Consider the following 20,258-nt stretch of genomic DNA (forward strand, 5'->3'; position numbering starts at 1 on the left):
ATGTGCTCAAAGTTGAAATTAACTAGCGTTAACATCAGGAGTTCACAGTAAATACCTAAACACTTCAATAGCTTTGTATATCTTCAATATACCTCTGTTGACGTGTGTATTCCTTTTCTCTAAAGACTAATAGAGTCCTTTTTAGCCTAACATGATGTTGATGCTCAATCATCTAATCTCAAAACTCGTGCTTTTGACTATTGTATTTGAATGTTTACTGCAAAATTTGAAATGCACGACTTCCAGACCCTGTCACTTCAATATTCCTAAAGACTTCGGAAATACTAAACACGCAAATACAGTTTATTATCATCAAAACATAAATAAATCAAAATCTAAACTCAACAATTCCCAGTCTCCTAATTTATGATCATGTGACTAGACTGCTGCCGTCAACCTAGTATCTTATCTAAACAGTAACCAAGAAAATGAACTTTTAACAGAGAAAAGTTTGCATATACAATTGATTCTCCAAATGGATTTCTAACAAAAGCAGACTAAGATAATCTGTAGTTTAGAGTTAGCATTTCCCCCTGAACACTAAGCCGCAAAGAAGCTAATTATATTATTAAGATAATTTATGCTTAGTTGATTATATTTTAGCAGCAAACAGTTGATCTATATACACAAACATTTGGAACTCGAAAATTAATAATCAGGCAAGATAGCTAAATAGAAATTTCACCCTGAAAGATAATATACTAAGAATAACTAAAGACTAAAAGAAATAGAAGTGAAAACATAAATTGGATGCCACTTACAGTGACGATGCATTCAACAAACTTGAAGGCAGGCATTCTTAACATGTGATAATCAACCATAACGAGATCAAATAGTTTCCTTTTCATATACTGAGTGCACAAAGCTTTCACTGCGTTATTGAAGGATTCAACTGGTAAAGACAAAGATAAATATCAAGACACATTCAAAATGTTGAACTATTATTCAAGAAAGTAAAGGTTTTAAGACAAACATGACCTTTTTTGAGAAAAGAAACTGGGCATGCGGAGATTTGCTGACAGAAACAATTCAATACTAAACTACAAACTAATGGAGCAACTATAAGGCCTGGCAGCAATTGAAATAGCAGAGTAATTCATCACTTCAAGATAGTATGAACTTTGCAGCTTATATGCTAATGCTTTAGAAGTAGTAGAACTATAATTTACACTACACTGTCAGTTCTTAATCTAAGTGAGCATATGAATCACATGTAGAGTCATCATTTGTTAAATATCTCATACCTAAACCTAAATTCTATAGATTTCTCTTTTAATTTTAAACAATCTATTAGTTAGAAAGATTGTTGGGCGAGCACTGAAATCCAAAACCTAGAAAGTATCATCCTCAATTTTGAGAAATTTAACCTTTACAGAAACAGAAAGAAGGAAAGAAACATGAATATACCAATTACCATTCTCTTATGGGGAGGTAAAATTAATAGCTTCAACAAGACCTAGACTTGATTGGTTTTCCTCATATGACAAAATTGCTAAATATTGATCAAATTTTGTTTCATTAGGGTGTGAAATTTCATTGCTTACGAATAAATTTGTCATTTGATGCAGAAAGATATTTCTCCTAGAGGATTAGACTAGTAGTTCAAGCATCCAATACTTAAGGCTTTTTTTAACTTATTAGCATATATATAATGATTTTCATATGCATAAATATACCGATTACCATTCTCCTAAGGGGTGGTGAAAGTAATAGCTTCAACAAGACCTAAACTTGATTGGTTTTCCTCATATCACAAAATTGCCAAATATTGATCGACTTTTGTTTCATTAGGGTGTGAAATTTCATCGATTAAGAATAAATTTGTCACTTGATGCAGAAAGATATTTCTCCCAGAGGATTAGACTAATAGTTCAAGCATCCCATATTTAAGGCTTTGTTTTTTCTCTTATTAAACTTATTATATATATAATGATTTTTGTATGCATAAATTATTTCGAATTTCTTGTATGTTTTAATTATTTCAAGATTCTTGAAAAGGTGTACCTTTGTATGTATGCGTACATACTTATACATGTATGTATGTAATCTTCTGCATGCTGCATCTACATTTTGAATGAATGAAACAAGAGTGTTCGAAATAAACTTAGTCATGCAGATACAGTGTTATGATTTTATGATCATCATCTTTTTGCTATAACAACACTACCCCTATACTGGAATACACAAACCACATGAAGCAGTGTTACAACTTGAGTCAGAAAGTCAAATTACTCTCTTCCATCTTCTAATATTTCCTCTAATCTCCTCTTAGTGTATTTATTTCCCTCTTTCCTCTTCATGCATATTATGTATCTACTTTCTCTAGTTACAAAAATTCTTTGAGCATCTTGCTACAGTTAATTTATAAAAAAAACTCCTTATTTCTTCATTCAGTGTTCTAAGTCAATACAAAGAGATATCCATATTGTATTCATGTCTTGTACATTCGTTAAGAGGTAATTTCTATAATATTTAACATGTTGTACTTTTTCATTATTACTTATATTTTTGGTTATTTAGAATGGAAGTAGGACTTTTCTGAGACATCCACCCTTACACTGATCCAAGCAATCTGTACCAACTAATGTGTTAAGATAAATGACATAACTTATAAATTATAACATTCTAATGCAAATTTTGGAACTTCGTAATTTTTTTTAAAACAAAGTACTAAGATCTCATCATTTGTGTTTATGGGCATTAAAACCAACACTTCTTTGCAGTTGTCTAACAATAGAAAAAAGTTGTCAGAAATTTCTAAAAACTGACAGGTCAACAATGTGTCAGTCTATATGCATAAATTCATACTATTTAGCATGTCTGCAACATGTTGTGTAATTATGCATTTACACTTATCCATACATATATATAAATGCATATGTATGGCAACATCCACATAAATATATGATATAATACCACAAACTACTCATTAAAAGAAAAAAACCCAGCATTAGGGATGTTTGGGTGTTTGGTAAATTAGATTAAACATTGGGAACTTACAATTTTTCCCATTTCAGTTGGAAAGTCATTGGAATATAGTTGAAAACTGGAGGATAACATTTTTGCATATTACCTATTTTCATCTTCTCCTAACTTTTTAATAAATTTGATGTAAAGATGAATAAGCTAAAAGGAGAAACCTTTTTTACTTTTTTTTTTTTTTTTTTTTTTCTTTTTTACCTTTTTTTTTTTTTTTTTTTTTTTTTTTGCTCTTTCTTCTTACTATTTTAAATGGTCAGAGTTTCGACTAAATGATTTGAACCAATGTTTGAAAAAGCTTTTTTGAAGCTCGCTTCGAGACTTCTTAAAGGACAAACGCTTCAAAGCTCAACAGTAAAGCTATTTATCCCTTAAAGCTTATGCCTCATCGCTTAAAGCATTATTGAAGTGTGCGTTTCACGCTTCATAACAGCACTTCTCTTTTGAGAAGCGCTCCGGACAAGATAGGAAGATGTAAGATGATTTTTTACTAGAATTAAAGTGCCCTTATGTATCTTCAATTTGACCATATGACTATAAATAAGATGTATGTCATGCATGTAGCTTATGTGATTTGCATCTACACTTCACATATTTAGTTCTTATTTACTAATCAAGACATGAATATATCTATTTGTAAATTATTACACTATTGTATCTTATATGTTCATGATTTTTAAAATTAAAATCCCTAAACGTACAAGGATTACACCTCATGCTTTGAAGCTTACGCCTCGCTTCATTAAAGGATCTAATTCTTCGCCTTGCGCTTCCGCTTTTTAAAACATTGGTTTGAACAGATTAAATCAATCAAACAGACCAAATTTTAATTATTCAGTTCAATTTTAGAATATAATCTGGGTTAGTTTGCATTTGGCCTCAACCTACTGCTATCTTGGTCCCCTAAAATCCATTCTTCCTTTTCCTCCATCAATTCACAAATTTCTTCTTCCAATTCTCAATTTTTTCATTATTTACTTGATTCGCGTCATTCTTTCATATATCTCTTAATCTGCATTTTTACTTCACGGAGTTATTGATTCACATCTTTTTTCGGGCCAAAATTGTCCATTTTCTTAACTAAGTAAGTCCAAGCCAATTCGTAGAAATTGACCAACCGACTTTTTGTTCACACTTTCCAATGTCCCTTTTTCATGGCTCATTAGTTGTCACATCAACTTCCCAACTATACGCTTTCTATCATTTGAACAAAATTTGCAAATAGCAAAAATGAGAAACTACTTTCTCTTTAACATCTCGTATCCCATGTACTTTTCAGAATGTCAAACACACCATAAGAACAAACCCACTTTCCATATGATCTATGGTTCAAAGAAGCCCCCCTTATGTCCAATGGTAAAAAAATATAAAGTAGAAAATCATTTCCCCCTTCGAGGTGGGGGAGGTTAGGGCCTTCCCGATCAAATCGAAGCATTACAATAAAATATATCTTTTTTTCTACGAGACAAACAAAGGTGAATCCATTATCGAATAATGTCTACAAATAAATAGAAAGGAACAATAAATAATATTAGCTTTGAAGAGGCAGGATTTAATATAGTGCAGATGAAAAGAAGATAGGTGGGCTCTTCATCGTCAAACATGACCTTCAAACCTAAAGGGATTGACCCGTTAACCCCGGGCAACAGCCAGATCTCAGCTAAGATTCCCAATGGAGATTAACCTAAAGGGTTGGACCCATAATCTTATTCATTAACAACCTTCACCTTCAAACATCCACATGGCATAGTAGTATGCTTACATCCACAAAGAGATGGAAATTTGTTACTTGAGAATGATTGAAATAATTTCTTTCTTCCTAGAAATCTCTTGATTAAAATTATTTTAATCTCCACAACATGATGTTCTAACGATGCATTGAGTTCCATCAAATTCAAAACCAATTTGATTTCAGTTCTAGTTGGCTTTTAGGTACTTCTCCAAATCATATTTGTTTTCCTTCACCACATCGGAATATCCTAGCAATGCATCAAAGAACTCCAAGTATAGCATAATATCAGTTCTAATTGAACTCAAACTTTTCCATGTTTAACTTTTCTTTAGTTGGTAATTTCCCAGCCTTCTTTGACTTCTCCATTTTGGCTTGATACAAGACAAAAATACAACCACCTCCATCTTCATTTGCATTCAAGTGTTCCCAACTTGTAAAAAGTATTGAAACTATAACATTCAACAAAACTTCTAATTTTTGGTATACCAGAAGGGACTTTAACATGGTATCATACCAAAGCAACCATGTTCAAATCCCACCAGACAAGAATTTAAAGTGGATATAGGAAAATACATCATTGCGTAAATAATAAAGATTTCCACCCATAACTGGACGTTCAACCTTGCGGAGCTGAATTAAAGATAAAATTATTAGCTCTCTCCATAATTTCAGAGTTTTGATGTAGTGGAAGGGACTTTAGCACAAATATTGGAATGGTTCATCATTTACTTCATCATTCTTCCTTTCTTGAACATGTCTTAATGTATTTTTTTTGGCACTAATATTAATGTGATCCATTTAACCGCGCTATCGTTTATTATCGCACCACATATTACACAAAAGATACCTATGTTAGAAGTTCCCGCTCAAAGAAGATAGTGATCAGATTTTATTTCTTTCAAAGAAGATGACCTAAGATAAATTAAGGGTGCATTTGACTTGACGCATGCAAATTGTGTTAGTAAACTTAGCCTAAATTATACATTTTAGGACATACTTTTCGACATTTATAGTATCTTTACGTAATTCATCAACACCTTTGGTTGGAAGTGTGTTTAATTGCTTGCTATGGAGGAAAAGGTTAATTTACTGATTGGTCAACTGCTAATTTGCTTGAGTACTGTCTTTTAGTGACTATTGCACTTGAAGCAACCGATTTGAACAGAACAAATGTGGAAAATAGACACTTAATGTTGCTAATTTTAACACCACGAAACAATTATGAATTGAGCATTAGTTATAGCAAAGTTGCTTCCAGTTCCATCTTTCCATCCCACCAAACAACCCATAATGAAAGTTTCAAACGTAGTTGCGTAATTCTTAGAAACCCCTCGAACTATCATATAGTTTCTCCAAACCGATTTACAGTTACATTAGTAAACCAATTAGTAAACCAATTCCCTTTGGTGCACAAATTAGTTCCCAAAATTGGTGTATTGGTTATAAGTATGCGGGATGCTCAGTCCCATTACATGCACATACCCTGAGTGCAATGTGATGGGTGCGCCGAGTGAAGCCAGGCGCAGGCCGCACACATAACGTCTTGTCTTATGCGTTCAAAAATTTTAGACGTGAATCATTATAGTATTTTATATGAAAAAGTATTCAAATGCATAATTAGCTTTCTATTTTCTTTTTTTCTACTATACACTTTAAAAAATGGTAAGTTCATCTAAAAAATTTATGATAGACCATGTACCAAACTTGGGTGTCAAAGAAACTTATCCCACTCGAACTCGAAATGACTAGATAGCAAATTGCGTACACGAATTTGTACCACAAGTTGCTACGTAATGCATACAATAAGTTATAGAACACCCCAATCTGATATTCATCCCTTCATTCAAGATGTTTGACCCAATTTGATTGGAAAAAAATTTCATATATAAACTAATAAATTAGGTGCACAACAAAAATCAAGAGTTCTATAGTGAATCAGGCAAAGATTAGTAGTATGGTATCAATTAGGTTATAACTAGTAGACATGGACAAAAGTGTTACCAAACTTGCAGAAAAAAATCCAAGTGGGTCGGGCATATCAATCTTTATTGAGGGAAGTGTCTTCATATTATAGAAATTAGGTTCTATTTAGAATGAAGAATAAAAAGATTCCATCCCATGCTATCAAGAATATGATTCCAAAACTAAAATTTATCAGGCATGTTTAATTAACATTTTTGGTACAATATGAAGATTTGGAAGTATAATTTTTCATATGTATACAAACGATGGGTTGTGGACTATATCAGCCACTTGCGGACCAGCAACATCGCTGAGTATTCATGTGCTAGGTAATCCCATATCAGAATGTGAATAAAAAGTAAAATGACCTAAATACAAAGTTGGGACTAAAATTTACTAAGTCAAGTTTTGGATCAAAATGATTTCCGGTATATATTGAAACCCATGTTACTCCACAACAAGCCTGAATTCTTCAAACCCCATGATGAAGTCCATGAAGAAATGGACACATCGAAAAGTTTGACTTGTAGGTGACCAAGCTATCAAAAGACGGTAGACAAATTGATATTTGAGGACAAGATTGATTTACACATCAATGAGTATCTAATAAGAAGTCTATTGAGAAGATTGCTGGGGTACTCATGTGTGAATATATCCCATTATGGAAACAAAACAAGGAGGAATTTAAATAGAGAGTTGGGACCAATTGAGTCAAGCAGCTTCTATCCTATAATAAGACCACATTTTACTCCCGAATAAGGTTTGAATTCTCTCCAATAGCTATCATAGTGGTGGTTTTACAACAAAGAAGAGTAGACATGATTAAGAGAAAAAAGCAAGTTACTCTATGAAAATAAGATTGGTTACAAGATTTGCATAAATCCAAACAAATTACCCGAGCATGGTTCTGAAAAGTGAAAACCATATTAATGACTATCTTTTAAGTTATTGATTTAGAAGATGATGCATAAAACTATAAACATGTTTGGTTAATAAAAATCAGACTACTTTAAATTTGGAAACGTGCAAGGAAAAAAGGAAAACATATCAAATAGCTAACTTATTATTCTACTCATTAAAACACATATGATAGGACTCACAATAAGCAGCTTAACAGTTCACATGAAAACATAAACAGTTGTATAAATAATAAGCTTAAGTTTTACCAGTATAATATGTTTATATTTCAAACTTCTTTGGTTCTATTTTCTTTCTCTTGCCTCACACATCTCTTTCTCAATATCCTCAATAAGAGGAATACCATGAAAATGAGAAAGCAGGTCAGATGAGGACTCCATCAAACTTAGTTCAGTAGTATTTTCAGCATTAGCACTTTCTGCTACACCAGGCACTATATCTTCTAGAGCAAGCCAATCATAAAAAATATATGGAACAGGATCCTGCATGAGATTCAGAACACTATCAAGTTCTATGCTTTAAGAAGTGATCATGAAAAGTTCATAGTGCTTACTCTTTGAAGTTCTATTTAGATGTTTGCTTCAATCCCCCAGGCTTTCTGCCACACAACACCCATATCATCAAGAGTTATAGGCTTGACAAGGTGTAAGCAAGACCCACGCTTAAAAGCTTCTAGCTGAATTTCTGGATCACTATCAGCTGATGTTGCTGCATTTCCCATGTTGTGGGTTATCAAAGAAGTGTCAGATAACTCACAAAAAGGCTAGATATATACACACATCCTTTGACATTAATATTTTGTATAAACTTTCATCAGAATGCACATGAAGCCAGGAAAATTGTTAGACTGTGATATCAAAGAAAACTAGGTTCAAGTTCTACCGGATGATCATTTACTGTGAATCAAAAGAAGATACTGCTGAGAAAGAAGCTCAACCTGCAGGGATATGTAAGAGTGTAAACTACAATCCTCAAACTCTCACCACAACATCTAATAGGAATTTTAAGATATTGCATTGATAAATCATGAACTTTACTTTTTAGTTTTGGAATATCATGAGTTATATCCAATTTTGATCAAAAACATAATTAAGAAAGATCATTTGGACGTAACAAATTAAATTTCAGACTAAACATTATCAAGATCTAGCTCAAACATAGTCTCACTTATGTGACACCTTTAAGGTAAGGGAATAAATTGATCTTTCTCCTTCATTTTGAATGGCGAAAGCGGATGGACGCTCCTATAAATAGCAAATGAATGTCTTCTTTTTATGTAAATTTACATAGGGATGCAACAGAACAAACCATAAATACATTAAGGAAAGATATAAAAGAGTCAACAAACAATGAAGAGCAACACATAGTATGTTATTCAATTTTCATATGCTTCTATCGCAAACAAAGGACACAGATTCTACTTCTACCATGGGCGACGCAATCAATAAAGGACAATCCCAACAAGCCTCACAACTCCCTCCTTAAAATGGCATCAATTACAGATCCCTTAATAAAGTAACATAGGGTGAGTAAACAAAGAAGAGCAAATCATAATATGGTTTAGCCTGAGCCCTAAAACCAAAGTTGAACTCACTTTATATAAATCTCGAAATAGGAGAATTGGAGCTCAATGAGACCACAATGCTTCACCTCACCTTTCTTGAGTCTAGAGTCTCTTCATCCTCGACCGTATGTCACCCCCTCACCCTCGACTACATGTCTCCACCATAAGCCCTTCTCTTTTTTGATCTCTCCATGCATCCCTATCCATACCTCTTAGTTCATTCCCTCGACATCTTTGCCCCGTATCTTATTTATTTGATTGACATCTTCATATGCCTAAATTCCATTATATTTGTTCAGGGTCTATTAAAATAATCAAGATATTTCATTCTTTTCAATAAAATGACAGACATATGGAGTACCACATCAAATAAACTTCCAAGTCCCTCCTCAAAAGCACACCAAAATATATCTCAATTATGGGATCTCTGAAAATCCCTTGAACACTAAGTTAAATTCCAAATATAGTCTCACAACCTTGGTAGATCAGGAAAACTTCCATAATGTTAGCTGTTAAATGTTTACCAAGATTTTCCCATAGTGATCAAAATTTTATTTAAGGTTGTTCTGTCGAAGCAAATTTTCCCTACAAGGCAGTGCATATAATCCTTGTTTGAATTTGTTAGACCGAATCTCCATCCAGACAATAACTTGTTGATATTTCTGATATTATATATGTTCTTCTTGCATCATATCAGATCTCATCTGTTCTTCTTGCATCATATCAGATCTCATCTCATAGACAGTTTCTCATCTCTGTTTATCACCTGTTACTAAAGTATCAAGAGTTATTTGCATGAAATATTTCCAAAATAATTAGAGGCATGCCTTAAACTTCTGATTTTACTTGCCATGTGGAGAGATATTCATATTTTCCACAAGTTATCCTCCAATAGATAACGTTGAATGGTGATGCCAGTCTTCTAACTTATGAAGTATATTGGTGAATAGACTGTCACTGTCAACCCCGTATCTTGTTTTAAAATTAACCTAGAACATTGACTTATATTTCTCTACATTCTAATAATTGTGGGTTCAGAAAGAATTTAGCATATAAATGGATTCTCCATATGGATTTCCGGCAAAAAGTAAATTAAGATAATACATACTTCGTATAGAGTTAGCACTACTCCCTGAACACTAAGCCACTAAGAAGTTGGTTGTATTATCAACTTAATTCATGCTTATTTGATTATATTATAGCAGCAAAAGTTTGATCTATAAACACAAACATTTGAAATTCAAAAATTAATACCAAGCTAAAGAAGCAGTAGAAAATCTAACCTTCAAATATATATAATTATATACTAAGAATAAGTACAGAAAAAATAAGTTAGAAGTGAAAACATGAACCGCATGCCACTTACTAATGACTGGAATGCCAAATCCTGTGACAATGCTCTCAACAAGTTCAAAGGCAGGCATTCTTAACATGTGATAATCGACCATGACGAGATCAAACTGTCCCCTTTTCATACAGACAGCACACAAAGCTTTCACTGCATCACTGAAGGATTCAACTGATAAAAACAAGGACAATCATTAGATACATTCAAAATATTGAACTATTATTGAAGGGGAAAAAGGTTCCTTTTTTTTAAAGAATAGAAAGTGAGCTGGTAGGCAATACATTTGATAGAAAACTTATAGCAAATCATTTCAAAACTACAAGTTACAGACAAATGTATTAAGAAATACAGCCCTGCACTTAACCTTTAAATATTTCCTATTTAAACCAAAATTCATATAGATTTCTATCTTAATTTTAAACAAACCATTTAGTTCGGAAGATTGTTTTACGATCATATTCCTTCTGGTATAACATCACCCTTACAGAATAGATGAAGGACACAAAGCAGCATGACATCTTGATTAGAAAGTTATCTTCATCCTCAAGTATTTCCTCTTACCTCCTGTTATTGTAATTTTCCTCCTTCCTCATCACCCCTCTTATGTAATGTATATGTCTACTTTCCCTAGTTCAAAAAATTATCTGGGAATCTTGCTTCGGTTACTCAAAAGGAATGCTTTATTTGTTCATTCAAGTGCTCCAAGTTAACAGAAAGAGATATCTATATTGAATTCATGTCTTCTACATTCTTCTAGAGGAAATCTCTATAAACTTTAGCATGTTTTTTAATTACATTTCATTATTATTTATATTTTTTGTTTGTTATTGAGATTGGAACTGAGACTTCCACAACATCTCCATCCCCTTACTACTAATCCAACTGCTCTGTACCAACTAATCTATAAAGACAAATGAACAAACTTACAAATTATAATATTCTAATGCATAAAATTTTTAAACGAAGTCCTAATAAATCATCGTGAGTATTTAGCATGAAAACCCACCTCTTTCGCAGTGGTCTAACAGAATACAAGAAAAAAATGTCAAGAAATTTCCAGATATTGACATGTCAACAATTTGTCATGGTCCATTGGTCTGCATATGCATGCATGAACTCCACATTAATTAGAAAGTAATGATAAGGATAAATTACACTAAACTCCCAGGAACTTTCAGCATTTCGCAGTAAACCCACAAGAACTTTCAATTCATAATAAACCCCAAATAACTTTTGGAATTGCAAAGACCCCCAATAAGTTTATCATTTTCAGACAAACCCCATAAATTCTAGCCAAGAAACAACATAAAAAGGCATTCTGAAAGTTATTAGCAATTTAGTGTACTTCACCCGAAACAAATTGGGGTTTTTCGTCAAAATTTATTGGGTATTTCGTGCTGTTTTGAAAGTTATTGGGGTTTACTACAAAACGCTGAAAGCTCTTGGGAATTAGTGTAATTAACCGTAATAATAAATACTTCTACCTTTTCTGATTTACCATTGTCAAACACCCTCGTAGATGAAAGGGGAAAAAACCCACATTTCACATGATCTATACATAATTGGTCAAACTTCTAGTGAAAATGAAGGGGGAAAAACCATCTTGGGTCATGACCAAAAACATAAAATTGAATTAGAAACCATTTTTCCCCTTTTGGGGAAGAACAAAAATTCTACAAAATTAAAAAAAAAAATCCTATCTTTTTTCTATGATACAAACAATGGTGAACCCAGACAGGGGGAAAAAACACAGGCAAGCAAACAAATGGCATGATCCATTATTGAAAAATACTTTGCAGACCAAATCAAGAAGAGTAAAATATATACCAGTGAAGAGGCAAGCTTTGAGCATGAAGGTGATGAAGAGGAGGCAGGTGGGATCTTCATCAACAACCATCACCTTCAAGCCTGAAGGGATGGACCCATTAATCCCTCGGCCGACTGCCATGGATCTGGACTGAGATCAGCAATGGAGATCAACACTGAGGAGGGACAAGGAGAGAGGATAAGCGAGAAGAGCGAGGTGAAAGAAGCAATCTTCTCGTGGGTTGGTTTTTTTATAGGCGAAGGGGGGTTGGATTTTGTAGGCAAGAGTCAGAGAGGGGAATTTGGACTTTAGTGTAACAACCCCTCTTCTGCCGTTTCCTTTTTTGGAGGCAATACAGGTACCCTAGACACACCACCATCCACATTCCTCCCCTTTGTTACAGTGCAGCGACCCTTCATGTAATTTTTTTAAGAGAAATGATAGAGGCACATCTCCGACCACACCCCTTAGCTACAATGCAGGGGGCCCACTTGAGATTTTTTTTAAAAAATCTCAAGTGGGACCCCCTGCGCTGTAGCAAAAAAAAATCTCAAGTGGGGCCCCCCTGTACTGTAGCTAGGGGTGTGGCCGGAGGTGTGCACGAGGGCGTGCCTGTAGCGCCTCCTTTTTTTAAAAAAATCACACGTGGGGCCGCTGCACTGTAGCAAGAGGGGGAGTGTGGTTAGTGGTGTGCCTCTATCATTTTCCTTCCTTTTTTGTGCTTTAGTTTTGCATTTCCCCCTTTGAATGTATAAATTTGCGGTCATATCTCACATGTTTCATGTTTTGAAAAAAATAGTATAATGCATGTGCTTTGCATGTGAACATACATATTTTAACTTTTAAATTTTTCATTGAATAGTAAAACTATGTGTTAATAAATTTAAAATGTATAATAAGATTACTTAAAAATAAATGAATTAATTAATTATTATTGTGTAGTTATCATAATTGAATGTTTTTCTTATAATGATCGCCTACTATTAATCTTTTTTTTAATACTTCCCCAAATCAATAATTGTTCTTAAAAAGAACTGTTAGTTCTATAAGTTCTCTTTAGTACGCCCCTCCAACTTGAAAGTTGTTAACTTAACTCTAAAGTAACTAAGTTGCGTTAATCTTGCTAGTTTTTTCCTGATGTTCCCTAGATAGTTGCACTTGATACCTGCAACATATTGTAATAGTTATTTCTCATTATAATTATGTAATAGGGTAAATTACACTAAACATTTATGAACTTTCAGACCATATGAACTTTTAATATTACACTAAATCTCTAATGACTTTTTTGTTTCAAAGAAGACCCTCAATAACTTTCTAAAAATTTCAAATAACCCCTATAAATTAGAACCGCAAAATGGCATAAAAAGGCATTTCGAAAGTTATTGGCGGTTTGGTGATTTATCTAAAAGATACTGGGGGCTTTCTACAAAAGTTATTAGGGTTTTATTGTGATTTTGAAAGTTCATAGGGTCAATTTAATATAAAATGATGAAAGTTCATGGGGTTTACTGTAATTTATCTTATTTAAAATTATAATTCTTAGCTCAAGTAATACTAATAAAATAATTATAAAGTATATATATTGTAAAATATATATCTAATTTAATTTTTTAATTATGCTCTTAGATAATTTAGCACTATAAATATATTTATAAATTTTTATTATAGTATCATTAGCAATTAATAGTACTATTATTAATATTAAATATTTTTTTGTGAAAAGATTAGTTTTCAATCATTAACGAGTATAGATTATTCAATATCATGTAATAATCTTTGAGATACACTAAAAATAATATTTAATTGTTTATTTAATATATTTAATAATATAATACTAAATAAATAGTATTATATTATTTAATAATAATATAATACTAAATAAATAGATACTCTAAATAGTGTGATATTATTAAAATAATTACACTATTTATGCGATTCAAAATTTATTTTATTTCTTTTTTTGCTCATTGAATTATAGTATTCCATTCATACTATTATTTTAATTATTTTATTATAATTCATTAATAATTTAATTGGTTACTACTAATAATTGTGTGTACGTAATTTATAAATTATTTTGTTTAAATAATTTTAAGTTATAATATTATTGATAATGATAATTATTTAGGAAAGTGAGGATGTGCATAATTAATAAACAGTTATATTTATTTAATGAAAGATCAATCAAAGATAATGACACAGTTAGAATTTATCAAAATTTGAGAGGGCAAAAAAGAAAATTAAAAGTTTTAACGCCTCAATCCTCTTTTTATAGTAGTAAGTATAAGTATAGATACATATAGATATAAATATGGATATAGATAGGTAGGTTGTTCCTCTTTGAAAGAAATAGGCTCTTCCTCTTTTTTTATTTACTAGTATTTAGACCCGTGCAAAGCACGGTTTCTAAAAGATTTTTTTACAAATACTGAACATGTTACCAAAATAAAGTATTTTGTTTTAGAAATAAAAGAGTAGATGTAATGCAAATAATGACATTCATGTTTGTTAATACTTTTTAACTTCAATCTGTGCAATAGAATTATATAGTAGAGCCACAACAGAAGACCCCTATGGTAACATGAAGAGCCATAGCCATATATTTGTCTTGGACTCCCATAGACAACCCAGGAAAGTGCCAGCTCTATTAACTGTTTCAACGTCAATCTGTGCAATAGAATTTAGAAAGTTTTTATATGGTATAAAGATTAAGTGAAAACAAACTAACAGATGCAGCATTAGCACCTCTACTTCCCCCTGCATTATCTTCCTTCTCATTAATGTAATAGATTCATCTGAAAAGGGCTCATCTCGACCTGGGCACTTGACACCAGAGAATGCGAAAGCAATGTTGCAAGTTTCCTTGGGAATAAGCTATTTAAAACGATGTCCACTAAGGACATATTCAACCATAGCGGAAGGAAGCATTCTACTTTTTTGTAGATCTGGAAAGAAATCTATCGCTTTCTTTGCTGAAGCCTGAGTAAAATAAAAGGTTTATATGATGCATACAAAAAAAACTAATTAATTCTCCTAGAGAAAAGTTATAGTTCCTACTGTTGTCAGTTCTGTTATATGCACGACTGTAGGTTTCGGTTCCCTGATTAACTTGCCGTCTTCGTCTCTCTCTTAATATTAGATCTGTTATAGTTCAGATATTTATTAGATATTATATTGATGAGAGGAATATTTCAACCTTTGATATTAGATTCTTGGTGGATTTCAAACAATATTAAACTTCGAAAATATGATGATATCTGAGAGTTAAAATTTATACTAACGCATAAAAAAGCTCTTAGCTTAATCACTTGCTTATAATTGACATTTCTACTTACATCTAACAATTTCTAAGCCAACCGAAAAATAATAATAAAGCAAAAAATATGCAATAACTCAAGTGGGGAGAGATTAATATCGTTAAGAAACTCTCTCAACGTATGATTCTTCTCCTGTAGAGTTGACAGACCTTGCTTTTCTGTAAACAACTTCTAATCTTCAACCAATTCTTTGGATTATTGACTCTCCTCTGCAACCAATGTGAGTAATCTCCCAGCTTATACTATTTGTATCCCCCCCACCCCCGGATTCAACTTCACCTGCACCTAGTGATCCTACACAAAATAAAACAGAGGAAGGAAACCAATGTTTAATTACCAAACCAACAATTTTTTAACTGAAATATGAGAAAAATCATAAGTTTTTCTAGTAATTGAAGAGAAATAAAACACCCCTGAATTCGAACTGCATTCATATAAACTAAAAACACAAAACACATTCCCAAATTAAAACGTTAAAAAAATTTAAAAACCAAAAAAAAAAAATTCCACTAAAATATACCCAGAGAATAGATTTACAATAAAAAAGGATGCTTTACAAAAATTTCAAATACCAAATTTACTCTATGAAACCTACTTATGTTCACATGTATTTACAACAAAAAATCAAGTATTTTCCCTTTGTCGTCAAGGACAAAACTTGGAATATTTTACGCACAAACATATTTAAATATGATTGTTCTCTATAATAAAATTTGAAAGAGAAACTGGACATGGATATCTCCACAGTCACCGGGCACTTCACCGGCTGAACATTCCGCTCCTCCATCAAGATCGACATCGCTCGCTCGTATAGCGCCTTCACCTCCACCTTCGGAAAGAACTTGCTCCCTCAGGCGCTCGATCTGGCGATCGAGATCCGAGTATGAAGGCATCGTCTTGATCGCCGATCAGCGATCTGATTCGATTAGATCGGCCAAAACTGTGGGGAGTTTGTGGATGAATAAAGAAGATGAGTACGGAAATTAGGGCTTGAGTTAGGGGCGGGGTTGGGGGAGGGGTGCGAGAGAGAGAGAGGGGTGCGGGATCGGTGGAGGTTGGGCTTCGGCGAGGGCGTTGGCGGAGTCGGTAGCGGCCATGAGGGGGAGAGACGTTGTATTTTTTTTTGAAACCTTTTCTGAAGAAATATTGATAGAGGGGGAGAGAGAATCGTGGGATTTTCGAAAAACTATACAGTTAAAAGAAATGAGACGGAGATTTTGAAGGAGAACGTGGCTTATGTGTGAAACTGTGAGGTTGGTTATTCATTTTTTTTCACTTGTTCAAAGCCTTAGGTTACTGTTCATTTTAAACTATTTTGTTGTTCTCCTTTAGTAATAAAGAAGTAGATTTATTTCTCTTTCTTTTCTTCTCACGAAAATTATATTTTAAATGATCATAAAATTGTATATTTGTTTAAAATTTTCATTTTAAAGCATGAGGGTGAGTTTCATAACTCATGGATGACAAATGACCCATTGTCATTTACCACCCAACAACAACAACAGCAACGACAACAAAAGGAGGAAGAAGAAGGAAAAATTTGGAATCCAATATTTTACAACAAAAAAAAACAGGTTCTTTCCTTTCCTTTTTTATAATAGAATAAAACCAGGTCCGTTAGTCATAAATCCTGTTTACATGTAAAAAACAAAATGAGGCAATAATTAATTAATGCTTCTTGCGTTAGAAATCATTTGGGTTTCACTGCTTATTTGCTGTTGTAAAATAGCTTCTTCATTTATTTATTTATTTTTAGTTTTGCATAAGATAATATCAAATATGTAGAGAATTGGAGGTCATACTAATAGAACTGCAAAAGCAAACATTGTATACAAATTTTGTTTTTCTTATTTGGTAAAAGCAAATTATATGGGTGAGCAAATGGTCGATTCAACTAGTTTTGACTATAGTTTGTCAAACCGAATCGAATTGAACTAAATTCAAAACTTAACTAAACCAAATCAAATCAATTCCGTGTGGTTCGGTTCGATTTGGTCATAGATATTTCAAGAGAATGTTTAGTTAAAAGACAATACTCTTACTCCTTCAAACCTCTCTCTCATCTCATATCCCAAGTTGAAGAGCAAATCGTCAAATCAACTACTTTACATACTAAAATAAATCTTTATCAATTAAGATGCATAAAAGTATTGATATAAATTATCTTTTTACCTGTAAAGAGCATGAGTTTTAAGAGAATTACGTTGAGGTGGCTAGCTCAGTTACTTTGGTTACAAATATTTCGAAACCAAATTGAACAAAAGTTTTTCTTTAAAACTGAACTGACCCACGAAAATTTGATTGCTTCGGTCAGTTTATTCGGTCCACACACCGATTAGTGCTCACCATTATAAGCAAGCCTACAGCTTCGGTGCTCCATGAAGAATTGTTGGAGTACTGGTGGCATATCCATAAATAAATTCCTTAAAAAATAGCTCTCACATTTTTAGATAGATTTGGCGGTTAGGAGGTGTTTCGCACACAAAATTATAATTAACTATAATTTCAATTAGGTTAAATGTTAGTTTAGGAAATAAAATTTAGGAGAGAAACCGAATTTATGATTAGTTAGAATTCTCCAAGTAACTAATTTCAATTAGTTACAATTTAGGAGAGAAACCACACTTTCCATAGTTCAAAGAAACATAAAGGCAATGACGCACCTATTTCCCTAGTTTATAAGCTAATTTTTGCTAGTCTTATTTGTCGTTGATTAATTACCTTTTATATATTGTTTATAAAAGGCGACGTTGCATCCTATTCTCAAAAAATTCTCGTGAAGAGGCGCTATGAAAGGTACCCCCTCTTTTTTCTTTTAAATTTTTTTTATTTCTATAGAACACTATGTTATGCCCATTGTTCTTCGCCTCTATAAAGTCATTGGATGATGATTAAAAGACTCTTAAAGTAATTATGTCATGTGATGCAATTAGAAAAGAATTTTGAAAGACTAAAATACTCTTTCTTATTTTAGCTCATTTGTTATTTTTGTCAATTTAAAAATTGAAAAAAGCCTATTTTTGGAGCACCGAAGCAAACCTCTATAAGCAAACAAGGTAAGAATCATAATTAGATTTTCATTTGGTAACAATTATTACAGCTAACTGTTGGGGAATTTTAGTCTCCCCACCTACTACAATATGCACAATTCCGAAGCCAACCCACAATCAACAAGATATAAAACGACCACAATTAAGAAAAAAGAACACCTAGATTTACGTGGTTCGGTCGACCAACTTCAACTTATGTCCACAGGGCAACAATACGAGAAATTCACTATGTATCAGAGAGAATTACAAGAGGAACCACTCAACTCTCGTCTCTCAATCTCTCAACCTCACATACATAATCAACTCTTATATTCTCTCCAAAGCACACTCCTTGTAATCTTTTGCACGGATAAAGATCACGAAACTCTCGCCTCCCGCACAATATTCTTGAACCAGACTATGCCCTCTGCTAACCCTATATTACAAAAATATTGGCTCTCTCTCTATTATATCTTCTCTCTACTCTCTTCTTCTTAGTTTTTCCTCCTACAATAGAAGAATATATATAGAAAAACCAAAACTCTATCTCTAGCCTAACTTCCTAATTAGAATATGATTCAAACTCCTAATCATGATGGAACCCAAACTTCTAATCATGATAGATCTCTAACCCTATCTAATTCTCATGAAGTTCTACAAAGAATCAAAGATACAATTCCACAATCTCCACCTTGGATATGATTCCTAAACTCCGTTGAAGATATATCATCATCGTCTTGAAACTTTGTCTCTCCTGCTAGAGTCTTCTATTTCTTTCGCACTTCAAATCGAAGCAGCCACACTCCTAATCAGAACACATGCACTCTAACTGGTTGTCTTATGAACCTCACTATCATCTACTTCACTGTGGCACCTCCACCTCTCTTGTGTGCACCAAGATATCTTCTCCACCTCTGATAATAAAAGCAAATCAATCATGCTTGTCCTCCCAACTTGAGCCTAACAATAGCCTCCCCTTACTTGTTGTCCTTGTGCTCCACCTATATCGCTCATCTCGAATCATATCGGTGCACCTCTCCTACTCCACACTACGAGTCGAATATTTCTATCTCCTCCATCACTTGGCTTGGACCGAATATATGAGCGCTCATTGTCTTCAAGTCCAATGCCACCAACTCCATTACCATGTGTGTCACTCGATCGTGCCAGCTTGCAAGCTCCACCTAATCTGGCAATGTCCTCCTCTAGTCTACACACCAAACAACTCACGCTCCTTATCTGCCATCAGATTTGCCTTGCCGTTGAATAGCGGAATATCGAACTTCGGATCTGAAAAGTCATCATTCTCTAACCATAATCAAAATTTAAACCAGTCATTGTAGAGATTGAATTTGATAAAACCGACGTCAAAAATGAACTCAACACGTCGAAAAACCCTAGGAATGACTCCTGGATCACCAAAATCCGCCTTCAAATCCTCGATCAAAAGACAAATCAACCTCAACCATCACATATGCGGAGCAGTTCCCGCTAAAGTATTCTCGCTACAGTGTCATCACTATAGTACCTTTTTTCTTCCTCGATGTCGACCACTGCGCTTCGACCGCTGACGCCTTCACGAATCGCGCACCGATCAAA

The 20,258-nt window shown here is 33.3% G+C and overlaps 1 protein-coding gene across 3 annotated transcripts; it reads right to left on the bottom strand.

The window, feature by feature from the left end:
- LOC109843907 (two-component response regulator ORR25-like) lies at nt 757-12,531 on the bottom strand. Of its 3 annotated transcripts, XR_002247831.1 has the most exons (5): nt 12,331-12,531; nt 10,522-10,674; nt 8,145-8,299; nt 7,840-8,073; nt 757-892 (listed from the first exon to the last, which is right to left on the bottom strand). XR_002247831.1 is itself a non-coding variant. In XM_020412895.1 (4 exons), the coding sequence occupies exons 1-3, from the start codon at nt 12,449-12,451 to the stop codon at nt 8,160-8,162; spliced, it is 414 nt and encodes a 137-aa protein (XP_020268484.1). In that variant the 5' UTR covers nt 12,452-12,531; the 3' UTR covers nt 757-892; nt 8,145-8,159. The 3 variants fall into 3 exon arrangements, 2 of the variants coding, with proteins under 2 accessions (XP_020268484.1, XP_020268475.1); XM_020412895.1 differs by lacking the exon at nt 7,840-8,073; XM_020412886.1 differs by lacking the exon at nt 757-892 and having other exon boundaries at nt 7,785-8,073.

The sequence above is a fragment of the Asparagus officinalis genome, chromosome 1 (genome assembly GCF_001876935.1).
Source record: "Asparagus officinalis chromosome 1, Aspof.V1, whole genome shotgun sequence".
Taxonomy (NCBI): domain Eukaryota; kingdom Viridiplantae; phylum Streptophyta; class Magnoliopsida; order Asparagales; family Asparagaceae; genus Asparagus; species Asparagus officinalis.

What these genes read in the sequence shown, in the direction of transcription:
- LOC109843907 (XM_020412895.1), bottom strand. Translation starts at nt 12,451, where the DNA reads ATGGCAGTCGGCCGAGGGATTAATGGGTCCATCCCTTCAGGCTTGAAG. An exon ending in CAAAGCTTGCCTCTTCACTG is followed by an intron (nt 10,675 to 12,330) that starts GTATATATTTTA and finishes TGTTTTTATCAG; the next exon opens with TTGAATCCTTCAGTGATGCA. An exon ending in ATTTGGCATTCCAGTCATTA is followed by an intron (nt 8,300 to 10,521) that starts GTAAGTGGCATG and finishes TGGGAAATGCAG; the next exon opens with CAACATCAGCTGATAGTGAT.